We start from the raw sequence: 25,494 nt of genomic DNA on the forward strand, positions 1-25,494 counted from the left end.
AAGACCAATAAAGGATATAGGCATAGTGTATGAACAGTATCTACTGATGCAATATTGTGTTAATATTATTCTACAGGTTTATATTCATGCATATGCAATATTTTCTTACAAGAAAGTATAATCAAGCAGGGTAGTAGATAGCACATAGCCAACTTGAGAAATTTATGGAGCCACTTTTTACTATTTTAAGTTTTGAATAATGAAATTTTAAGTGTGAAAGAGCTTGGTTTTTGATCCAATCAGTTTTATCTTTGGACCACGTAATATTTGCAGTAAAACCAAGGGAGCAATAGTGTTTCAGTTATCCTTTGCTGCATAACAAACCATCCTCCAAATTCAGAGCTTTTAAACAACCATTTATTAACTCATGATTCTGTGGCTTGGCAATCTAGGTTTTGTTCAGCTGAGTAGTTCTGCTAATCTTATCTAGGACTGTTCACTGAGCTGCTATCATTTTATAAGATGTCTTAGGGACTGGCTAGTTCTGGAAAATCCCATGGACAGAGGAGCCTGGTGGGCTGCAGTCCATGGGGTCGTGAAGAGTCACTTTTCACTTTCATGCATTGGAGAAGGAAATGGCAACCCACTCCAGTGTTCTTGCCTGGAGAATCCCAGGGACAGGGAAGCCTGGTGGGCTGCCGTCTATGGGTTTGCACAGAGTCGGACACGACTGAAGTGACTTAGCAGCAGCAGCAGCAGTCTGGGATAGTTTCACTTCCATGTCTGGTGATTGGTGCTGGCCCTTGATGGGATGATGGGAATGATTGAACCAAACATCTCCTAGGTTTGTTCACAAGCTGATAATCACAGAATTCCCCCAAAGTACAGAGAGAGTGAGTCTCATATGCAAGCTCTTTTCAGATCTGTTTGTTACTTTTGTCCCATTGTCTAAAGCAAATCACAGAGAAAATATGCCAAGCTCAGAGAAAATACAAGAGAAGACTACTCAATGGTGTAGATTTAGTCCACAAATAGTGGTGGCCTTACCTGACACATGGGCTTCCCTGGTAGCTCAGAGAGTAAAAAGTCCGCCTGCAGTGCAGGAGACTTGGGTTTGATCCCTGGGCCAGGAAGATCTCCTGGAGAAGAGAATGGCAACCCACTCCAGTATTCTTGCCTGGAGAATCCCAAAGACAGAGGAGCGAAGTGGGCTACAGTCCATGGGGTTGCAAGGAGTCAGACATGACTGAGTGACTAACACTGATCTGACACATAAGAGCTCCTTGCTCATGGTAGTGTTAAATTACATGTTTGGTGCAATAGATTTGAGACAAAATGGATTTGACACTTTCTCTACAGCAGATAATCATTTTCCTATTATTTTTGTTTTAGGTACAACATTTGTTGGATTTAAAAATGTTTGTTCAGGTGAAACTAATGTAATATTCATTACTAACCCTTTAAATGAAGATTTACAGCATCCAATCCATGTGAAGAACATACAGCTGGTTGACACTACTGAACAATCAAAAATATTTATCCATAGGCCTGATTTAAGGTAAAATATGTGAAAATTAAGCTTCTTCTTCCTTGTCATCACAGTTTTCCATTGTTTTATTTCCCTGCCATAGATCTGAGAAAGTTGCTGTATTTAAAGTAACTGTTCATGTCTATGAAATTTTAATTGGCATTATAAAAGTGTCTAATATATCTATGCCTTCAGGTGAGTTGAAAAATCTAGGCCTTATTATGTATATTTTCTCATGCTTTTCTGCTCATGTATCATAAATAGCACAAACTTTAAACATGAAAGATAACAGACTGAGTCCGAAGTATGTTTGTACATTAAGATCTCTCCATTAATAGTCATTAGAAATGAAAATCATGTCTATCATTTCTTCTCTTTTCCTTACCTCTTTTGTTTCCTTTTGCTTTCCAAATATTTTATTATATGCACTGCAGTGTATATTTGGAAATTAAAACAGAGTCATTATAATCATTGTGATTGAGAGTATGCAGAAACTTTGAATGATGATTTTTTTCAATCACAAAGGTTAGTTGGTGTCAGAATATTTCTAGAAGTTGTACTTAGATCCTAAGCCTTGAAAGAATATAGCCAATAACTGCTATTCTTCATAAGATGGACAGACCAGGAATTTAGATATAAGAAGCTACTGGAGGAAAGAAAATTTCCATTAGAGGTCTTTGACCATTTTCAGGACAGAGAGAAGACAAGAAATAATGCTAATTAGATATACATCTTTTCAGAGAAATGCGGTATTGCATAATTAGTTTGATTTCATCTGATCTTATTTTGATGAAAACCCAGTATCCCCTCAATAATTGTTAAACCAGAGTGTTTTTTGGCTCACTGGAGGCTCTCCCCTCCTAATAGCTAATAGAGGCTATTAGCTCCTATTTAGTTATCATTGAATCTTTCAGATTTCATGTATAACTTTAATATCTAGGTCATGGAGAAAACATTATGTTTTAAAATATATCTTTGAATTCTGTGCTTTTATTGGGATACTGTTGGCACAATCCCAGATCCCTTTTACTAGGTAGCTCATCCAGTCCTCAAATGCTCTAAATGTTGGCCAGTAATGACCTGCATTTTCCTGGTTTTCCAGAAGATTATTCAAACAGGAGTATCTCTGAGAGGCTAAAGCTCTCCCTACTACCACCTTCTTGCAGTCCATAAAAAAATGATTAATTTATACCAGAAGAGGTAGAACCCCTCTGGGTGTAATTCATGATTCAGAGGTTCTCTTGAGATCAGATTGAAGCTGGTATGTAGACCATAGTTGTCCGTCTTTTCTTTCCCTTGCTGTATATGGCTTCTCTCCTTTCCTTGTTGAGAACTCTCTTTATAACTCACTTGAACAAAAATCCACATCTCAGGTTCTGTTTCTTTGGAACCTGAAGTAAGATGGAGCCCTACACTATAATGTCAGAGTGTGACTGGGCACTCTATTCACAGACTTGCTCACAAAAACACTGCACACACTTGACCACAAAGAACACATAACCTACAGAAATGTTTATTCAAATCATCTCCAAAACTAATAGAGTAAGGAATATAGTTTCATGTCTTTTTTAGCAAAAAGCTCAGGTCTACTAGATAGTATTTTGTTGCTATAATTCTGGAATAAATTTTACTTCCCCATTGTATATACTATATACCATGTATACACAATGTCTAGTATGTTGCAAATTAAGCAGCCATTTTTATTATTATACCTAATAACAGTCAACACTCCAGGTGGCTCAAGATGAAAGCAGAATACCGTCTATGATTGAACTACATGATGGGATTATAGTATTTCATCTCTTATGGTTTGGATATCTACAGAATGGTTATTAAAATATGTAGCATAAAAATTATAATTTAAGTATGCTGCTGCTAAGTCGCTTCAGTCGTGTCTGACTCTGTGTGACCCCATAGACTGCAGCCTACCAAGCTCCTCCATCCATGGGATTTTAAGTATATCTGCTTGTATATACATAGACTAAAGCCTACAAGAATATATACTAATCTATAATTGTTGATGAGCCTAAAAACTTGGGCTAGAAAGGTGAAGTGGACTCAGCTTTTATTAAGGATTTATTTTATAGGAAACATGCAGTACATTTATAATTCTTAAAGAACCATTAAAAAGAAGAAAAGGAAGGGAAAGATATAAAGACTTCCCTGCCAACACAAGGATTTTATATGTCTGCACTGCTGAGTAATTTACCTACTCTTTGAGCAATGTTAGTATATTTTGAGCAATGCACGAATATGAAATGTATCATTCAATAAAATATAAAATAGCAAAATGGAATTCTAATTTTTTTCTCACAGGTATAAATTATCCTTTTGAAATGTTAGTGAATTCATAAAAATAGGCCAAATCAATACAATGAGAAAGCAGGTCTCATTACAATGCTAATTATATAAGCTACTTGGTCTCACTTTGAATCCTTTCTGAAATAAGATTCAAACAATGTCGTGGTACTTTAATCAAATATGCAAGTATATTCTAATGCTCTCCAGAAATAGGGAGTTTGTACTAAATCTAAGTATTTATGCATTTCACCTTTTCTCCACAGTAAGGTGAATCCATCAGATTGTGTAGATATGGTTTGTGATGCCAAAAGGAAATCTTTACTTAGAGATATGGATGGCTCCTTCCTGGGGAATTCTGGTTCAGTGATACCTGAAGCAGAATATGAATGGAATGGAAATAGACAATTTGGAATTGGAGACTATAGAATTCCTAAAGTGATGCTCACATTCCCAAATGGAAGTAGAATTCCTGTCACTGAAAAAGCACCTTATAAAGGTTTGTTGGATCTTATTCTGTTAGTCTTCAGGTTCATGGAACAAAACATATCTTTTATTTTTAATGATTGATGTTGGACTGTGAAGAAAGCTGATCGCCGAAGAATTGATGCTTTTGAACTGTGGTGTTGGAGAAGACTCTTGAGAGTCCCTTGGACTGCAAGGAAATCCAACCAGTCCGTTCTAGAGGAGATCAATCCTGGGTGTTCATTGGAAGGACTGATGCTAAAGCTGAAACTCCAATACTTTGGCCACCTCATGCGATGAGTTGACTCACTGGAAAAGACTCTGAAGCTGGGAGGGATTGGGGGCGGGAGGAGACAGGGACGACAGAGAATGAGATGGCTGGATAACATACCGACTTCATGGACATGAGTTTGAGTGAACTCTGGGAATTGGTGATGGACAGGGAGGCCTGGTGTGCTGTGATTCATGGGGTTGCAAAGAGTCGGACACGACTGAGCGACTGAACTGAACTGAATGTATATTTTGTACTTATTAATCATATGTACAAGCAAAAGATAATATGTGAATGCTTTTGTAAGGAGATTCTGTTTCATTTATAGATGTGTTTTCTACCATTTCTAGGAATCATTAGAGATTCAACCTGTAAATACATTCCAGAATGGCAGAGCCATCAGTGCTTTGGGATGGAATATGCAATGATGGTTATCGAAAGCCTGGATTCTGACAGAGAAACTCGAAGACTCTCCCCGGTGGCTATAGTGAGCAATGGTTATGTTGATCTCATTAATGGTAGGTATTCAATGTAAATCAACTAGAGTTACTCAAAGCATTTACTCTTTATTACATACATGGACATATCTCATAAATTATCTATCACAAAGAACTAGCAAACATCTGAACTTCCTTGCTTTCTGATTGTAAGAAAGATCTAAGGAAGGGAAAGAGTCTTGATTCTTCAGCAGTACCCCTCCCATTAGAAAGCAGGCAATGACTCCAAACTGACCATTAAAAGAAGAGGAGGAAGGTTATGCCTTGAGTGATCTTTGTAGGTATGAATGTGGCATAAATACATTTAAGAAAAAATTGATCTGAATGTCTGCAAAAAACCCCCAATTTTCCTTACATAAATTAAAAACTGATAATGTGATTCTTGAGAATGAACAGCGTCAACCTACACCTTTCATTTTCATGAGTCCTTGGAAGGTTTAATCTTGAATCAGTGTGTTCTGAGGTTTTTTGTTTGGCTTTGGTTTTTCTCCATCCTGATTCTTTGACTATGAAGACTATCTTTTCAAGCTCCAGAGTCTAGTCTCTTCCATTCTGGTGCTTGTTGGCTCTCACATAATGGAAGGCAGTGGTCTCCTGAGGACTCAGTTCAACTCTGGTGTCCAAGAGTTTTTGCATAAACAGGTGAAGTTCTAAAAGCTACTTAAAACAGAGGGCAAGGACTCATTGCATATCCCTGAAGTGGCACTGAGGGCTCAAATATTAGTCCCTAATCATGCTTAGGGGCTTCCCTGGTGGCTCAGAGGTTAAAGCGTCTGCCTCCAATGTGGGAGACCCGGGTTCGATCCCTGGGTCGGGAAGATCCCCTGGAGAAGGAAATGGTAACCCACTCCAGTATTCTTGCCTGGAGAATCCCATGGACGGAGAAGCCTGGTAGGCTACCGTCCACGGGATCGCAAAGAGTCGGACACGACTGAGCGACTGAACGGAACGAACGGAACGGAATCATGCTTAGAGTCTTTGAAATGCTGAAGGGGCACATAACCAGGATCAGAAAGATCTCTGTCCTGACAGTGTCACAACATATACCAGAATATTCTGAAATTCCCCAAATAGCCAATACCCTACAAGTTCATTTTTTTAACTTGAAGAGACTAGAATGAGCTATGTCAGCTACATGATTTTAAGTCGCTCCTCAATTCTACTCTGACATATAATCTGCCTGGTTTCTGTGACCTATAGTCAACCCAGTTTCAAATTCTACCTTTCAGATTTTATAAAGCAGAGAAATCCTGGAAAGAATTGTAGACCAGTAAGTGACTAATGAAGAGGTTTACAAATTGCTGTGTTTTATATGGGGAAAGATTTTATTCTATTTATTTTTACATTTTGCTTTTCCTGAAAGGCAATACAAGTTTTCAATTTATAATAGATATGACATTTCTCTTTTAAATAAATTTAAATTTTAAAAAGTGACTGTCTAAGGGTAAAGAACCCACCTGCCAGTGAAAGAGACATGAGATGTGTGTTCGATCCCTGGATTGAGAAGATCCCCTGGAGGAGGGGATGGCAACCCACTCCAGTATTCTTGCTTGGAGAATCCCATGGACAGAGCAGCCTGGCAGTCTACAGTCCATAGGGTCACAAAAAGTTGGACATGACTAAACTGACTTAGCACACATGCACGTCAGTTTAATAAGAATATAGTTTAATGATAAATAATAGCAATGGGGCAAAAGTTATGACAATGTTAGAAGGATTATTGAAGCTTGGGCTGTCTCTACTAGGTGAAAAGAAAAATTCCAAGATAAAATTAGTACATACCACTAAAGTTTCCCTCAATTTTATTTGTTTTTAAAATATGGCTTATGTTACTCTATAAATTTTTTATTTTATGCGTAGAAATGTCTGTGTCCAAAACCCACAAAGAAGGTTTATTTAAAAGCAGGATTTATGTTTTTAATGCTAAGGAATATGTTATGCTCTATTTGAGCTTCAGAAGTTTATATTGATGTAAAATTCAATCGAAGTTCAGTTATAAATATTGATAATTCCAAGCAAACTAGGAAATTGAGCAAAACTAATGAATAAATGCATCAAAAAATTTATCATTCCATATCTCACTGCTGTGTATATATATAATCCCAGCCACTTTAAAACTGAAGTGCAATAGAGAAGTTTCTTACAAGTCACGTTACATGTGTTCTGGAAATGTCTGGATTCAGGTGATATTGTCCACTTTCTTTTGGTTTTTTGAGAGAGTTTAATGGAGTGTTATTTTTCACATTTCTTCTGTTTATTTATGATGTTGACCCTCCAATAGTACCTATCCTCATTAACAAAAATATTAAAATAACAAGAAGGAATGTTAAAGGCAATAAAAGCACACTTAAAAGTTTGTCAAGTTAACAAAGTAACTAATGAACAAATGAGTGTGTGAAAGAAATAATACATCAATGATTTGGACATTCACATGTGTATGTTTTCTAGGTACAAGCTGTATTTTTAGCAAATTAGCTCTGTTAGAGTGTATTCCTCAATAAATGGTTTGAGAAAGTTGGTTCCCCACCCAAAGTCACATTTGATAGGAGAAACAGGAGAAAACATCAAGCATTTCCTTCCTCACTATGGGGCCTGGACTCAAACATGATTTTATTAAAACAGATAGATAAGTAAATCTGCTATTTCCTTTAATAACCTTCCAATGCAGATCCTCAACATATTAATTTACCTTCTGACCCTGGGTTGTCTAAAAGTAAGGATAGAAGAGAGGGAGTTGCTTCCCTGCCTTCCTTTTCAAACAAAAAAAAGTTTTCATGTAACGCGTTTTTGTTTGTTTAAAGTCCGTCAGGAGTCTTTCTTTATTGGCTGCACTGGGTCTTCGCCGCCACGCGCAGATTTGTGTTGCTGTGTGTGGGCTTTCCCTAGTTGCAGCGAGTGTGGGCTACTCTCTAGCCATGGCGCACCGACTCCCTGTTCACGTGGCTTCTCCTGTTGTGGAGCACAGGCTCTGTGGTGCGCAGGCTCCATAGTTGGGGTACACGGGCTCAGTTGCCCCATGGAATGTGGGAATCTTCCCAGACTAGGGAACAAATCTGTGTCCCCCACATTAGCAGGTGGGTTCTTAACCACTGAACCACCAGGAAAGACCCCTGCCTTCTTTTTTAAGGCAAGGCTTGAGAAATAGCTTAGATCACTGAATGGACGGGTGGATGGATAATGGTTATAAATGCTGAACTTGACCACTGCAATTTATTCTGAATACAATTACACTTCAGGCTTTGCACTAGTAATATTCATAACACGGAGCATGAACTTTTCATTTGTGTGGATGTAGGCCCACAGGATCATGGCTGGTGTGCCGGGTACACATGCCAGAGAAGACTGTCCCTGTTTCACAGCATCGTGGCTCTGGGCAAATCTTACGAGGTCTACTTCACAAGCACCAGTCCTCAGAATCTTCGACTGATGTTGCTGAATGTTGACCATGACAAAGTAAGGGAAGATAGAAATAATTTATTATTGGTTCCAGGTTTACAGCAAAGTGATTGATTCAGTTGTACATATACATGTGTCTATGTGAAACTAACACAATACTGTTAACCAACTATACTCCAGTATAAAATAAAAAATATTTTAAATAAATAAATGAAGTAATTATTGATAGGTATGTAAAAAATAATAAAAATTATTTCACTTATTGACTTTGTCAAGAAATGCACTTTGTCATTCAGTAATTCTATGAAGATTATTTCTGTTCAATTATTTCGAAGTAATTTATTTTAAAAAGTCTAAAAACAAAACAAAAAAAGAATTACTGGAGAATCCTCTGGCAGTCCAGTGGTTTAGACTCAAGGCTTCTACTGCATGGGTTGGGGAACTAAGATCCAGCATGCCATACAGTGTGGCCAGAAAAAAAAATAATGAATAAACTTAAAAAATCAAAGGCTTAAAAAAAGAATTATTGGTGTTATTTGCGTATATTTCTATCTGCTAAGGACTTTACTTCCTTCCCTGTCCTCTGGAACAACATCAGCGTTACAGCTCCTTTTCGGGAATCAGTAGGGTACCACTAAGAATACTGTGAATCCAGACAGCTTTATCAGCCAGAGAGCACACAGGAGTTCCCAGTACCTCTCCACATATGCGTTGGCTTGTGCTGCTACATCTGAGGTGTGACAGTGAGCCCTATGATTTGTGCGATTAGCATGCAAACCTGAAGTTTTACATAAAAATAGCATGCATAAAACCGGCCCCTTAGGATTATATTGTCATTCTTCCATGCTGCTATTATTTATATATGTCAGAAATACACCTTTGGAACTTACTTCAGAGATCACATTGTCTAAAATATGTTCAACAATGTCAGCTCTTTGCTGTAAAATGAATTCAGCTGAGATAATTAACTTTATGCTATGTCAGTGGGAAAAGAGTATGAGATTAAGTAGCAGTCTCATACTATAGATTTTTTTTTTTCTAGGAATATGAGACTCAGAAGTCCCAGAGTATCAGGAACTGATCCTCATCAGTAATGAGTATGAGGCAAGGCAGAGAGAGGAGTAAGGAAAGGAGACACTTGAGAATGGCGAGAGCATGTCCATCCTTCCAGCTGCTTGAGATAAAACCTTGGAATCATTCTTTATTCCTCTCTTCCTGTCACATTCCTCATCTAGCCCATCTGCAAATCCTATTCAGTGTTCCCGCAAAATATCCAGGATCTGACCACTCCTCACCTCCAGTGCTTCTATCCAGCTTGAGCCAGCATTATCTCCTCCCTGGAGTAAGGCAGTTCCCTCCCAGCTCCTCCTCCTGCTCTGCCTTTGCACCCTCTGTGGTCTGTTCTCAGTAACAGACCTCAATAACCACGGAGATACCTTCAAAATCACAGGTCAGAGCAGGCCAGGCCTGTGCCCCAAACCCTGCAGTAATTTCCGCATTGTCTCCGTACAAGAGCCGGAGTCCTCGCAACGGTCTACAGGGCACCTGAGAATCTCCCCCACTCCTTAGCACTCTGAATTCTCCTCCAGCCATGCTGGGCCCCTTGCTGTTCCTCGCCACACCAGACATCTTACCCTCTGGCCCTACGTTTCCGATGATGGTAAGACTGCCTGGAACATTGTACGTTCTACTCCCAACTTCCTCAACTCTCATTCTCCTTTGTAGCCCTACACTGACCACCCCTCCTTGCTGGCTCGCCCAGTTAGTCAGACTCTGATCTACCTTTCCTTTTCCTCTATGGCACTTCTCACCTTTTAACGTGCTTCATACTCTAATTTTTATTATTTCTATTATTTATTGTCTCTCCCTATTCTAGAATGTAAGCTCAAAGAGAGCAGGGACTTTTGAAAGCTCCTAAAATATTGCCTGAATGAGACAGGGATTCAATTTTTGAGTGAAAGAAAGTATTTATGTGTAGTTTATTACATTTCTTATAAATCCTGCCCCACCTTTGCAAAAGCCAAGTCTCATTACTTTATCTGATAGCATGAAATATGGGGAATGAACATGAAGGATGATCCACACTTAATCAGGATAGTTATTTTGACTGATTTTTTTTTTAATCTTACTACCAAAATTTTCTCAGAGATGAGCAGTGTTTTCAACATTAAGTACCTAATTTTGTGTAGTTGCATTGTACAGAAGAGCATTGCTAATGCTCCCATTTCCTCTGCCCCTGGAGTTGAAAGCCTGTGTTGAACGTCTTCTTTTAAAGGAATTCTTTCTTTAATTAAAAACTTGTCCTCTAGTATTTTTTCTTACATTACATTCTTTCCTATGAATGCGTGCATGCTCAATCACTCAGTCATGTCTTACTCTTTGAGAGCCTATGAACTGTAGCCCGCCAGGCTTCTCTGTCCATGGGATTTCCCAGGCAAGAATATTGGAGTGGGTTGCCATTTCCTTCTCCAGGGGATCTTCCTGACCCAGGGATCGAAACCAAGTCTCTTGCTTCTGCATTGGCCGGCAGATCGTTTACCATTGCACCACATGGGAAGCCTTTCCATGAATTCACACACACCTTGCATGTCTGCATGCATGCTAAGTTGCTTCAGTCATGTCCAACTCCTTGTGAGCCCATGTTTAATGTAAATCTGTTTAAAGCTTTTAGTTTAATATTTACCCTAAATCCATAAAACTTTGTTTTGATATACTATGGAAGGCATGTATAAAGAATATTTTCAAAGTGCTAAATTCTAAGTATTCTGTTTCATTGTTCTCCTTAGATGTAAAAATGTTGTTTATTTTTAATAGGCTGTTCTGGTAGGAATTTTTTTCCCCACACGTCAGCGTTTGGATGTCTATGTGAACAATGCACTGGTCTGCCCCCAAAATACAGTGTGGAACTCCCAACAGAAACGTTGTGAACTCACTAGACAACTGTATACAGGTATTTGCTCATAAAAATACAGCATATATTGTATATGTACTTAATGGTGTATAAAATTCTTCATAGTGTTTCATTATTAATATTTTTAGTTCCTTCAGTTAAGTTCAGTTCAGTTCAGTCGCTCAGTCATGTCTGACTCTTTGCGACCCCATGAATCACAGCACGCCAGGCCTCCCTGTCCATCACCAACTCCCTGAGTTCACTCAAACCCATGTCCATCGAGTTGGTGATGCCATCCAGCCTTAGCCTTTGACAAATACAGAGAAAATAAATGTTTACCCACGGTCCACCACACACTAAGATGTGTTCATTAAGAAAATGGGTGCCCTGAAAGATCCCTCCTGATGGAATTCTTATCTATCTGCACACCTGCAGATAAAAGTCTGTGTGTACTATGGCTATTCCTTTGCCCCGGGAACATTTATACACTACACGTTTAGTTCAGTTATTCCTGTGTACAAAAGAGATTTCTCTTAGAATTTTTACCCTATGTTTGCTTCACTTCTCTTTCGTAGAGGTTAGAACTTAACTTCATTAGTAGTCACCAGAAGTATTCCCAAGAAAGTTAGTATAACACCAATTTAACCCTGTGAAGTAACTATGTGAAGTAAACGCTGGATTTAAAGGAAATATATGAAAGAAGCTAACTTGTGCATTTACCAGTGTTGCAAAACTGGTATTTATCTCTGCTCCTGGAAGTTTTCTGTTAAACAGGGTCCTAATAAGCCAGTTCACTCCTTTCCACGTGTGCTACTTATCATCGTATTTTAGTTGCGCCCCCTAATCTTGGTTAATGATTACATCAATGTGTGCTATAGATCTTAATAGAAGCTAGACAGGAGAGTATGAATGAATAACCCATAATCATTACTGTCTCTGAAGAAAGTCCTACTTCTACTAATATGAATAGCTGCTATTTCCAGAGACTTTGCTATGTGTCAGACTCTGTGCTAAGTGCTTTGTATATAATAAGTCGCTGTTCCTATGTCCTAATAATAACCCTTGGAGGTAGGCACAGATGAATAAACTGAGACACAGGGCGGTGAAGTAATTTGCCAAGGTCTCTGTCTTAGCTCAGGCTGCCATAACAAAATGCCATAAACTAGATGGCTTAAAAACAGAAATGTATTTTTTTACTATTCCGGAGGCTGTGAGAGCAGGATACCATTATGGCCTGGTTCTGAATACTTGCAGATGGCTGCCTTCTCACTGTAATCTCGGGTGGCAGGGAGGGGCTGGGGAGAGAGTGTGAGCTCTCTGGTGTCCCTTCTTATAAGGGCCTTAATTCATCATGAAGTCCCCACCCTTCATCTAAACCTAATTACTTCACAAAGGCTTCATCTCGAAATCCTGTCACATTGCGGGTTATGGCAGCCATACGTGAATTTGAGTTGGGGGACACAATTCAGTCCAGGGCAATATCAAAGCTGGTAGGGGCAGAGCACGGTACTGAACACAGAGTCTAGATCTATAACCCAGACACTTTGTTATGCTCCATGGCCTTGTAAACTAGGAGAGTCAGTGTTATTTTTACATACTAATGATTGCACCTATTTGAAGCTTAATTTTTATAAATTTTAACTCATTTTTTTAAAAAAAATACTTTTGATACAAAGTGCTCTATCATTCAAGTCAAGGAAATAGAGTATCAACATGCAGAAGGTTACAGGGAATTGATTACAGAAGTCTGCAAAACAATACCACCACTGCCCTTTTAGAAAATTTTTTTTCTGAAATAGCATTGTTTTTAGACAAACATTTTGCTTTGACACTTGGAATGAGAAATAATATCCCTGTATTATGACTGGACATATCTCTTCAAGTGAGTGAAGTCGCTCAGTCGTGTCCGACTCTTTGCAACCCCATGGACTGTAGCCTACCAGGTTTCTCGGTCCATGGAATTCTCCAGGCAAGAGTACTGGATGGATTGCCATTTCCTTCTCCACATATCTCTTTAGGTTGCCCAAAATGTGAAGACATGAGAAAGTTACCTAGAATAAGTGATATATGCATCTCTAATGGTAGCTTGAGAACAGCTTCAATTTATAATACAAAAGCACATGCTTCAGATTCCTGGAATGTTTAAGCCAAATTGCAAGTAGAACTTATACTAGTAGATGTTCAAAAATATATGGTAATAATGAAATGGCTTATTAATGCCATTGCTACAAGTGTCTATTATGTTAGTAAGAAATAATCTCTTTTTTCTAAGATTCTAATTTCTTTTCCTCAGTATGCCCCACTATGAAATGTGGTAAGAAGCTTCATACCACATTCCAGTATTATTGTATAGTCAAACTTTGTGTTCAATATGTGTTAGTGGATTTATTACTTCTTAGACATTGTTTATACTATGCCCTAAAATCACATATATTCATTACATATATAGGTATATATAATCTCAATCACTTTTACAAAAATTCAGTGCCCTAGAAGAATTTGTTTTCAGTCTGAAATGTAAACTTGTGTTATTGATGTGAGATCCTTCTGAGATGTTTTCATATAAACTTCATTTATAGTATATACTTTTGTCCTTAGTGAAAATAGAAGCACTGAATCATCAATTTTCCTTAAGAGCTGGTATAGAGCACTGCATAAACTAAATGGCTATTAAAGTTAAATTTACATTTTTTTAATTACAAAATGCCTTTGGTCAAGGCTTTAAAATTCTGAAAATGTAAAGAGTATCATAAGTACAACATAGATTTCTAGTTTATAATTAGATTTTATTTCTCATTAGTATGTCTATAGCTAGTTGTTTTTTAAACTGAATTTAATATATAATGATTATTAATGGTATTATTTTAAAAATTGACTAATTTTGCATGTCAGTTCTATAAATGTTTTTGCTTTTAATATGCACATTTTCCTGTGAAAGAATGATAATATTGAACTTTTTCAGAATTTCATACATTTAAACAAATATTAAATACTGTATGGTAATTATGATAATATAAATAAATTAAACTGTGCTGTTTTGGCTTTTTTTCCTTTATAGGGCAACTACTTCCTAACCTGAATTCCACTGTCCTTGGTGAAAACTACTTTGATGGAACCTACCAGATGCTTTACCTTTTGGTTAAAGGAACTATACCTGTTGAAGTTCATACCACTGCAGTCATATTTGTCTCTTTCCAATTACCTGCTGTAACAGAGGATGACTTTTATAGTTCTCATAATCTGGTTAGAAATCTTGCCTTGTTCCTAAAGATACCAAGTGACAAAATCCGTGTCAGCAAAGTAATACGAGGGGAGAGCCTGCGGAGGAAGAGATCCATGGAGCTCACAGTTGAACTGGAGATTGGTGATCCATCCCCTCAGTTCATAACCAATGACACCACAGGTAATGAAAAGTAGACACTTCAGAAAGGGTAATGTCATGACCAAAACCACATTCATAAATAACACTATTGAGGCTTGGTAAGCCAGGAAATCCTACCATCCCCACATCCTGAACCCTCTAAGGACCTGGAAACCCTTTTCTCTGCTCTACTCCTGTAATCCCAAATTATTTTGAATTATGAAGAAACTTCAACCTCTAGTTTGTTATTGTAGCAATTAATTACTTCCACAATATGATTTGACCTAACAAAAGATCCAAAAAATGACCTAAGGAAGTGACCTTATAGTTGAGAGATTCAGGATGAAAAGAGTTGGTCAAAGTGGGTGGTAAGAATACTGGAGGAAATAGGTAGTGAGAGTTTGGTCCAGTTGAAGAACTGGAAAGGACCCAGAAGATCTGCAGCAGAAGGCTCCAGGATGCTGGAGACGAGGTTGAGAGGTAGACAGATAGTGGGAAACCAAAAGAGGTTCTCCTCTTTGTGAGCCAAGAGAAGGACAGTGGGGGTCTTCCTAAGGGAGATAAAAAAACCCTTGGAGATTCTGAGAGGTGGAATCATAGGTTGGATTTCTAAAGTCACCTATTTACACTAATAAGTGCAAATGTGCAAGAATATGTCCTTTCATTCCTGTGAATGACCTAATCAGCCTTACTAGCCATCACCCCTTTCTGTGTCCCTCACTCACTATACCCTATTTTCTAGGTATCAGAGATAAATATAAACTCAGCTATTCTGTCAGAGGTAACTTTGGTGGCTTAAATTATGGTTTCCTTAGGCTGACTCTGGTTGAGCATTTGGGTAAATGTTCAGACCTTCAGATTTTGTTCCTCTCCATCGTTTCAAGTTGGTATCTGAATGCCAAGGGGCTTTCTTGACCTCAGACCCTCACGTTGCCCTCTTGTCCTCATAGTTTCTGTGACAGGGTGGGTGGTCTTCTCAGCTCTGCCCGAACCTCTCTGTGGTGCAACTGAACTTTTGTGGCCTCTTGACACTCAATCACATTCTCAGCTGTAATTCCATGCTGTTGTCTCTGGTGGTCCAGCACAAATGTCTAGGCATACGCCTCTCCAAGAAGATGAGATCTGGGTCTTTGTAGGAGGGAGATTAGCATCCAGCTTAAGCTTCAAGTCCCTTTACTTGTCCAAGTCCTGGGATGGGCTTTAACTTTCAAGGCCCTGGAAGAATGGTCCACTTAATAATGTGGTCAAATAATTGACTATTTTTATAAAAGTTTTACAAAGAAGACTTATTCTTAAAGAGAATCTCCATGTTGTATAAATTTCAGACAGAAAATCCTCATCTATCCCATTCCTGTTAAGCATCTTTTTCATTCAACTCCCAGGCTCTCTTATGTGTCCACTTAGGTACTGAGTGTTCTCATCTTCTGCCACTAGGGTCATCACTCATTTCCCCAGGCGGTTTGCTTCTGAGCTTTAACCCCATGCACCTGCCATGTTGCTCTTCTGGAATTCTACCAGTTAGGCAGGCAAAAGCTTCCTCCCTTTCACAGGATCAGCCTGTGAAAAGGCTTGCATGAATGGAAGGAAGTGCTGATCAGCTCTCTGTTGAAGGAAATAGGAAACACAGGCTTGTGTTTACAGCCAGATCTTCCATTGGGCTTCCCTGGTGGCTCAGCTGGTAAATAATCCACCTGCAATGTGGGAGACCTGGGTTCGATCCCCGGGTTGAGAAGATCCCCAGGAAAAGGGATCGGCTATCCACTCCAGTATTCTGGTCTGGAGAATTCCGTAGACTGTATAGTCCATGGAGTAGCAAAGAGTCAGACACGACTGAGTGACTTTCACTCTCTGCCCAGTCATAGGTTACTCTTCTTCATCAACCTTGGGTTTCCTTATATCTATAGGGTCAGGGCTTTGGGATCAACATAGTCTCTAATTTAGTCTAGGAGTTGCATCAGGTTCAGATACAAGTCTGTGTATACAGATTGCTCACTGACTCTAAAAAAATCCCTGGTAAGCCCTTACGTGTATTGAGGTCCAGTAAATACTACACTAGCCACTCTACTGTCAAAAGAAACTGTGATTTATTTCCTGTATGTAATCTAAATTGCTTCACATACAACCTCTCCTACCCTCCATTCTCTTAAAGCAGTTTTATCTTGCTAGCCAGATTTAGATGTGAATTTGGATATTTAGATACCCAGATATAAGCACACTGCAGTTTAAGAACATGGAAATAGGGGCAGGGGAAAAGATAGGCTAACGGTTTGTTTCTAAGACTTAAACTGAATTATGAGGTCTCAAGGAAAGCCCTATAACATGGCAAGGAGTGATACCACAGCAAAATTTTCAAAGTGGCAAGAAAGATATGCATGGAGTAATACTTCTGGCCCCTCATAGCCTTCACAAAGTGTTAGGACATCCATAAGTTTCCAGGTGTCCTAGGAAGTGGTTGCTTAAGTACTGAGGGGACCAATGGACAAAGAGTCATGTCAGGAAAAACAGCCCTTCAAGTGAAAGTCTTTGGTTTCTAGCTGGCAGTCAGCAGAAATGGATGCCTTCACATGTCAGATGGTCAGAGAGAACCTGTTAACCATGCCAACAGGTCAGATGTGCCACCCTGCACCAGAAACGAGCGAGCAGAGCTGGGAGTAGCAGTGTATGGTTGTGAAGCACCTTTGTGCAGCTGCCATGAGGTCACGTGGCATCCTCAGAAAGTCATACCCAGAAAGCCATCTTGTAGGAGAGTGTGTGGGTGGGAGAATCTGAAAGACTGCCATTTATCCCAAAGAGACTGAATCAACCAAAAGAGGCCTTTAAAATGGACAGGGACTAAAAATACCCGAGACTGTGATTTTCTGTGTCACGTGAGACTTTCTGCCCAAGAGCACTGCCTCCTGCTACCTGAGCACACTAAGCTTGAGGACCTAGCCTTCATGGAAGAAACTCAGTGACTAAAGCCCTTGGGGCATGAATCTGGATAAGGAAGGTGCTAGAGACGTAGAACAGTCCGCCAAAACATTGGCTGCGGTTGTTGGGTATTTTTATAATTTTTTTGTTTCTTTTTTATTGGAATATAATTGATTTTACAATGTTGTGTTAGTTTCTGCTGTACAACATCATGAATCAGCCATTGTTGACATTGTTCAGTCGCCCAGTCGTGTCCAACTCTTTGAGAACCATAGAGTGCAGCACGCCAGGCCTCCCTGTCCATCACCATCTCCCAGAGTTTGCCCAATTTCATGTCTATTGCATCAGTGATACCATCCAGCCACCTCATCCTCTGATGCTTTCCCAGCATCAGGGACTTTTCCAATGAGTCGACTGTTCACACCAGGTGACCAAAATACTGGCGCTTCAGCTTCAGCATCAGTCCTTCCAATGAGTATTCAGAGTTGATTTCCCTTAATATTGACTGGTTTGATCTCCTTGCTGTCCAAGGGACACTCAGGAGTCTTTTCCAGCACCACAATTCGAAGGCATCAATTCCAGCTCTCACAACAGTATATGACCACTGGGAAGACCATAGCCTTGACTGTACGGACCTTTGACAGCAGAGTAATGTATCTGCTTTTCAATACACTGTCTAGGTTTATCATAGCTTTCCTGCCAAGAAGCTAATGTCTTCTGATTTCATGGCTGCAGACACCGTCTGCAGTGATTTTAGACCCCAAGAAGAGGAAATCTGTCACTAGCTCCACCTTTTCCTCTTCTATATGCATGAAGTAATGGTACTGGATGACATAATCTTCGTTTTTTTAATATTTAGTTTTAAGCCAGCTTTTTCATTCTCCTTCACGCTCATCAAGAGGTTCTTCAGTTCCTCTTCACTTTCTGCCATTAGAGTGGTATCATCCACACGCCTGAGGTCGTTGATATTTCTCCCACCTATCCTGATTCCAGCTTATAACTCATCCAGCTCAGCATTTCTCATGATGTGCTCAGTGTATAGGTTAAATAAACATGGTGACAGCAGATAGCCCTATTGTACTGCTTTCTCAATCCTGAACCAATTGATTGTTCCATACAGAGTTCTAACTGTTGCTTCTTGACCTGCATACAGGTTTATCAGGAGACAGGTAAGATGGTTGGTATCCCCATCTCTTTAAGAGTTTTAAACAGTATTTTATGATCCACACAGTCAAAGGCTTTAGTGTAGTTGATAAAAGAGACGTAGATGTTTTTCTGGAATTTCCCTTCTTTCTCTGTGAACCAACGAATGTTGGCAATTTAAATCTCTGGTTCCTCTGCCTTGTCTAAACCCAGCTTGTATGTCTGGAAGTTCTTGGTTCTCATAATGCTGAAGCCTAGCATGCAAAATTTTAAGCACGACCTGATTAGATGATTAAGCAGGTTCTGATTAGACCTGGGAGATGAGGCAATTGTCCGATGATTAGATCATTCTTTAATACTACCCTAAGGAGGGGATACATATGTATATGTGTGTACATATATCCCTTCCTTCTTGAACCCCCCTCCCACTCTCCCATTCCACCCATCTAAGTTATCACAGGTTCCAGCCCTCTAGGTCATCACAGAGCACTGAGCTGAGCTCCCTGTGCTATATGACAACCTCCTGCCAGCTGTTTGACACATAGTAGGGTATATATGCCAGTGATGCTCTCTCAGTTCATCCCACCCTCCTTCTCCCGCTCTGTCCACAGGTCCAGTCTCCACGTCTGTGCCTCTGTTTCTGCCCTGCAGATAGGTTCATCAGTACCATTTTTCCGGATTCCATACATACGCATTAATATACAGTGTTTGTTTTTCTCCTTTGATGGGCTTCACTCTGTAGTTGTTTCTTAAATGATCGCTCTGATGCCGTGTGTAGAGCAGAATGCAAGAGGAAGAGAACGGATGCCAGGAAGCCAGTTTGAAAGCTGTTTTCGTGTCTCTGCTGCTGATGGGTTAACTCGGGTTTGGGCAAGGGAGTCAGAAAGATTTAGAAATTGAGAACTGATTATATGGGGTGGGGGAGAGGTGAAGTAGAAGAAGGGCTCACGTGAGAATTCCAGGCTTTTCTGACAAGAGGTGCCACTTCACAAGGTAAAGAGCCTTAGCGGGGGAAGTAGGTTTGCAAGGAACTGCAAAGCTAGAAAAAGGGAACAGAAACTACCTGCAGTGTTAGAATTAACCTTGAAAATTGTCAATGTCCAGAGCAGGGAACATTTTTGTTAGTAACTTAATGATAATGTTAGCCACTCATTAATACATACTATAAATTCGATGATGCTAATTATCCTTCCATTCGGCAATGAACACTCTATTTTTTTAAAAAAGTAATATTTGATGATAGACATACATGAGAGTGCTTCACTTCTAAACAAAGAATGACATAGGAAGATATTAAATTAAGAAACATTTTTCCATGCATGCTGTCACTCAGTTTTCTTGAAATTATATTATCACCTTTGTTTTGTTTTTTTCCTTTAATTCTAGCTAAATATATATATATATATATATATAGTCTACAGAGTTTTCTATTTTCCTGGCCTCCTTGGTATGACTTTGTCATGTTTAGCTCAGGTAAGGTAGAAAGCTGTAGAATCCTCTAATGTGGATGGAGTGAGTGGCACAAACAGAAACTGAAGTGGAATGTTCTCACACATTCTCCCTATTCCATATTCTTACAGTCCATGTGTCATAACACTTTCCTCATAGGTCAGATGCAGTTACCTGAACTCCAAGAAATTGCTGGTTCTCTTGGACAAGCTGTAATTTTAGGAAAAACCAATAGTATCCTCGGATTTAATGTCTCTTCCATGTCTATTACTGATCCTATCCCCAGACCCAGTGATTCTGGCTGGGCTAAGGTAAGAAAATGAAACTAGAAAGATGCATTTTGCTATTCAAAACATTGCTTCTTTCTTATTTTAACTATTTCAGTACAGTAATTTAGAAAGCATGTCTTTCTAATTGTTGCCTATTTTTTTTACAGTATTGCCAAAATCATAAAGTAGTTGAAAGGAGTGTATCTTCTAAAAAAGTATTTATTGGTGTAAAATGTGCTTTGCTTTGATTATTTGCAACAGTGCTTCATGAATATGCTCTAGAGGAAATATTGTAATAATATTGACTTTACTCCTGACTGTTACACTTAGCCTGGCTAAGACGAGTTTGCTACTGAATGTAGCTTATCATGTGATAACCGCTCTGTCGCTCATGGCCATTCACAGGTGACTGCCCAACCGGTTGGGAGGCTTTCATTTCCTGCTCATCACGTGGCCTTCGTGTCTTCGCTGTCAGTGATCACTCAGCCGGTGGCCACGCAGCTGGGGCAGCCATTTTCTCAACAGCCTTCAGTGAAGGCAGAAGATTCCGATGTAAGTTATAACTCAGAGACTTATTTGAGTGGCAGAATGAAGTTACCAGTTCTGAAGGGTGAGCCAACTTCACTAATCCTGGTACACTGGCAACCTGGGAACGGCACTGCCTCTTCAAATCTGGACTGTTATCTATGAATATCGTCTTTTGCTGTTTTAAAGATGTGCCTTTTCTGTGAACTTGCTCCACAGCTTGTTATTTGAACTCTTTGTGTAGGAAAAGGAGCTTCTGTAGATTTAAAATTTGAAATGAGACATTTAAAAAGATAAAGTTCCATATATCTTTTTTTTTTTAAGGAAAAAAAAAAAGCATGGTAACAAGCCAATTGTTGTAATTCTCTACTCTTTTTTTCTTTAGGGTAATTGTGTATCAGTTGGGATTACTGCACTGGCTTTGAAGGCCGTACTAAAGGACTCCAATAATAACCAAATCAGTGGACTTAGTGGCAATACAACAATTCCATTTAGCAGCTGTTGGGCCAACTACACAGATCTTACTCTTCTTAGAACAGGTGAGTGTACTATTTTTGATCCTCACATGTATACCCATAAATAAGGATAATTATAATTTCCTTTTAATGAACAAAGTGGTCTATACTACTCTGGTCAATATATTATAGAAATCAGAATGTCTAGCTTACAAAAATATATCTACTATGCAAAACAAGGTGAAAAATAAAATAAGCAATTAAGGGAATTAAAACAGGTAACTTGAGGATGTAAATCAAATTTATATCATGATTCATATTTTCTTCCTTATCCATGTATAATTTTTCTAAATTTTCTATATGAGAATTTCTTATTACATGTATAGTAAGAAAATTTAATATATAGAGTTTTCAGTTCAAGAAAAGAAGGGGTAAGATAGTATCAGATAATTTTAATGGCCCATGCTGGAGTTCAGAGTTGAGCTGGAAAGTGGGTTCTAGTCTTTCTATAAGCCAATGCAAAGGAGAAAACACGAGCATTTTCATGACTCATAGCTCTCTGAAGATAAAACAGTCTCTCTGATGAATTACAATTTGCTCTGAGACCAGAACAAACATCTCCTGTGAGTTCTCATGAAGTATATGCATGATCTCTTCAACATGGTTAGCGTAAATATAGTCACAACTCCCACAGTGAGGTTTCTTATATTATTTCCATGTGGACTGATGGCATAGCTTCAACGGGTAAAAGCCTTTCTACCATGGCAAAAATGATACATCCAAAAAATAGGTCTCTAGTGATGATAGATGAATCAATGTCAAAAGGAAGGAAATAGACTCTGGAAGGACTGATGCTAAAGCTGAAACTGCAATACTTTGGCCACCTCATGCGACAAGTTGACTCACTGGAAAAGACTCTGATGCTGGGAAAGGTTGGGGGCGGGAGGAGAAGGGGACGACGGAGAATGAGATGGCTGGATGGTATCGCCGACTCTGTGGACATGAGTTTGAGTGAACTCCGGGAGTTGGTGATGGACAGGGAGGCCTGGCGTGCTGTGATTCATGGGGTCGCGGAGAGTCGGACACGACTGAGTGACTGAACTGAACTGAATTGGAGACAGACCAGCATTACTCTGTTTACCTCAACCCAGGGCTCATTTAGGACGTTTATAAGCCCTAACTCCTGAAAAAGTTTTATCTCAGCCCTCACTCTTCTCACCAATGTTATTTCAAAGACACACATAGTAAAGGTCAGAATAAAAGCCACAGTAGGGCTTTCCTGGTGGCTCAGTGGTAAAGAATCCATGTGCCAGTGCAGGAGATGGGTTTGATCCCTGATCTGGGAAGATTTCACATGCCACAGAGCAACTGAGCCTGTGTATCACAACTATTGTGCCTGAGCTTTAGAGCCCATGCTCTGCAACAAGAGAAGTCACCACAATGAGAAACCCTCGCACTGCAATTAGAGAGTTGTCCCCGCTCACCACAGCAATGAAAATGCAACATAGCCAAAAATAAATTCTCTTTAAAAAACCAAAATAAAGAGTAAGAGAAGTTAAAGAAATTCTAACAATAATCTGGATTTTTTTTTCCATAAGACCTAAATATCAAAAGCTAAAATCATTCCAAAAGAGAGAAGCTTGATCTTCCTACTGGGCAGCAATATCTCAACCTAGAGCTTGATGGAAATCCAGTGGCAATGAGTTCAACATTGTGCTCTGGGGCAAGAACCTGGAGTGTCCTGTAAATTTTAATAGCCTAAATGATGGGACCCTTCTATGGGCTATGAGGCACTTGACAAGAACCCCGTCTGAGAGAAGATTGCCCACCTCCCTGGGAAGGTGGACTCAGAAGGTGCCCAGTGGCAACGACCCAACCTGAGGACCAAGGTCCTCATACCATCACTTTCAAAGGCAGTGTTCCAAAGTAACTGGGATCACTAGAGTGCTGAAGCAATAATGTAGATTTTGACACTTTTCATGATAACAAAATAGTGCTCTCCTTTTATCCAGCAAATTTTCCTTTAGAGTTCAAAGCTTCCCTTGCAGTATCTATCTGTCTATCTGTTATTTCTGATTCTCTTCCTCCCTCCCTCCCTCCCTCTCTTCCTCCTTTCTTCCTTATTTCTTGCTTTCTTTTTTCCCATAAGTGTAGGCTTTCAGTTCCATGCTTGTGTACAGTAAGGAAGGTCAAATATAGTCATCCCTTTATGATTTTTAGATCGGTTAGCCAGTTTGTAGATTAAACACTGTAAAAGTGTAAAAACAACAAAGCATATGCGAGAGAAGTGATAGTGTATTTCCATTGCTCCTCGGTCAAGTGTTCAATGATCAGACAAGGCTCAGCACCCTCAGCTGTCTTCCATACCGTCCTTTGTTTCAAACAGCCAGTCTTGGGCACTAGGAGAGAACCCCTAAGAAGTAGGTATGGAGGCTCCAGAAGGAAAATCTATCCAGAGTCCTCCTGTCCATAGCTGATGAGCAGATAGAAGTGAAAGTGTTAGTCGCTCAGTCCTATCTGACTGTTTGTGACTCCATGGACTGTAGCCCACCAGGCTCCTCTGTCCATGGAATTCTCCAGGCAGGAATACTGGAGTGGGTAGCCATTCCCTTCTCCAGGGGATTTTCCTGACCCCAGGGATTGAACCTGGGTTTCCTGAGCTGCAGGTGGATTCTTGACCATCTGAGCCACCAGGGAAGTTAACTATGGCAGATAGAGCACTTCTAACTCTGAGACCCTCTCTACACTTATTTATACTTCAATTCATTTGACTCAGTTTCCAAAAGTACTTCATTAGGGGTTATACAGTATTTGTAAGTTGATGAAAACCCAGTTGGAAGTGTATGAAAACAATCAAAGGAAGTCAAACACTGCTGATTTTTTTCCCCGCCTAGGAAAAAATTTTAAGATTGAATTTATCCTGGATGAGTTCGTTCGGGTGGAGTCCAAGCCTCTCAGCCTGGCTTCAGAGTCTGTCTCCAGCCCGGGCAGCAGCAGCAGTGGCGGCAGCAACAGCAAAGCATCCACTGTGGGCACAGCTGCCCAGATAGTGACTACAGTGCTCAGCTCTCTGGTGGGAAGACTGTTGCTCTTGGAAATATTTATGACTGCAGTTTTGACATTGAACGTGCTCTAGGTAAGCATGGTACATGCTGTTTGTCTCCACATACTAAAGTATCAGAACATGTTTACTGAATAAAGAAAGCAGCATGGCACCACTATGGACACAAAGAAAGTCTTGGCCATTAAGAAAGTTGCTATTGCTCAGCTGCTCAGTCATGTTTGACTCTTTGCGACCCCATGGACTGTAGCACCCCAGGCTTCCCTGTCCTTCACCATCTCCTGGAGTTTGCTGAAACTCGTGTCTGTTGTGTCCATGATGCCATCTAACCACCTCATCCTCTGTTGATACAGCTAGTGAATTGAATTTGGTACTCAAAACTGAGACATACACTTTTCTTTCCTTCTTTGTTCTCCTTAATTAGTAATACTTGTTGTTGTTCAGCTGCTCAGTCATGTCCAACTCTTTGCCACCCCATGGACTGCACACCAGGCTTCCCTGTCCTTCCCTATCTCCCAGAGTTTGCTCAAATGCATGATGGTTGAGTCAGTGATGCCATCCAATCATCTCACCCACTGTTTCCCCCTTCTCCTCCTGCCCTCAATCTTTCCAAGCATCAGGGTCTTTTCCGATGAGTCAGCTCTTTGCATCAGGTGGCCAAAGTATTGGAGCTTTAGCTTCAGCATCAGTCCTTCCAGTGAATATTCAGGGTTGATTTCCTTTAGGATTGACTGGTTTGATCTCCATGCTGTCCAAGGGAGTGATAGCTTCAAATGTAAAGACAAAACCACGCTGTGGAAATATTATTCCATTATATGATGGACTGTGTGGATCACAATAAACTGTGGAACATTCTGAAAGAGATAGGAATACCAGACCACCTGACCTGCCTCTTGAGAAACCTGTATGCAGGTCAGGAAGCAACAGTCAGAACTGGACATGGAACAACCGACTGGTTCGAAATAGGAAAAGGTGTACGTCAAGGTTGTATATTGTCACCTTGCTTATTTAACTTATATGCAGAGTACATCATGAG

The 25,494-nt window shown here is 39.8% G+C and overlaps 1 protein-coding gene across 1 annotated transcript in view; it reads left to right on the forward strand.

The window, feature by feature from the left end:
• PKHD1L1 (PKHD1 like 1) overlaps positions 1–25,494 on the forward strand; it is a 178,908-nt gene that overhangs the window by 145,132 nt on the left and 8,282 nt on the right. The window contains exons 68-77 of the mRNA XM_055432089.2: positions 1,333–1,498; positions 4,033–4,265; positions 4,853–5,020; positions 8,295–8,452; positions 11,210–11,345; positions 14,344–14,688; positions 20,308–20,459; positions 20,823–20,969; positions 21,328–21,481; positions 24,292–24,533. Coding sequence (XP_055288064.2) covers positions 1,333–1,498; positions 4,033–4,265; positions 4,853–5,020; positions 8,295–8,452; positions 11,210–11,345; positions 14,344–14,688; positions 20,308–20,459; positions 20,823–20,969; positions 21,328–21,481; positions 24,292–24,533 — 1,901 coding nt within the window. The remainder of the gene's footprint in view (positions 1–1,332; positions 1,499–4,032; positions 4,266–4,852; positions 5,021–8,294; positions 8,453–11,209; positions 11,346–14,343; positions 14,689–20,307; positions 20,460–20,822; positions 20,970–21,327; positions 21,482–24,291; positions 24,534–25,494) is intronic.

The sequence above is a fragment of the Moschus berezovskii genome, chromosome 16 (assembly GCF_049115385.1).
Source record: "Moschus berezovskii isolate FMDL1 chromosome 16, NW_MosBer_1.0, whole genome shotgun sequence".
NCBI classification, from domain to species: domain Eukaryota; kingdom Metazoa; phylum Chordata; class Mammalia; order Artiodactyla; family Moschidae; genus Moschus; species Moschus berezovskii.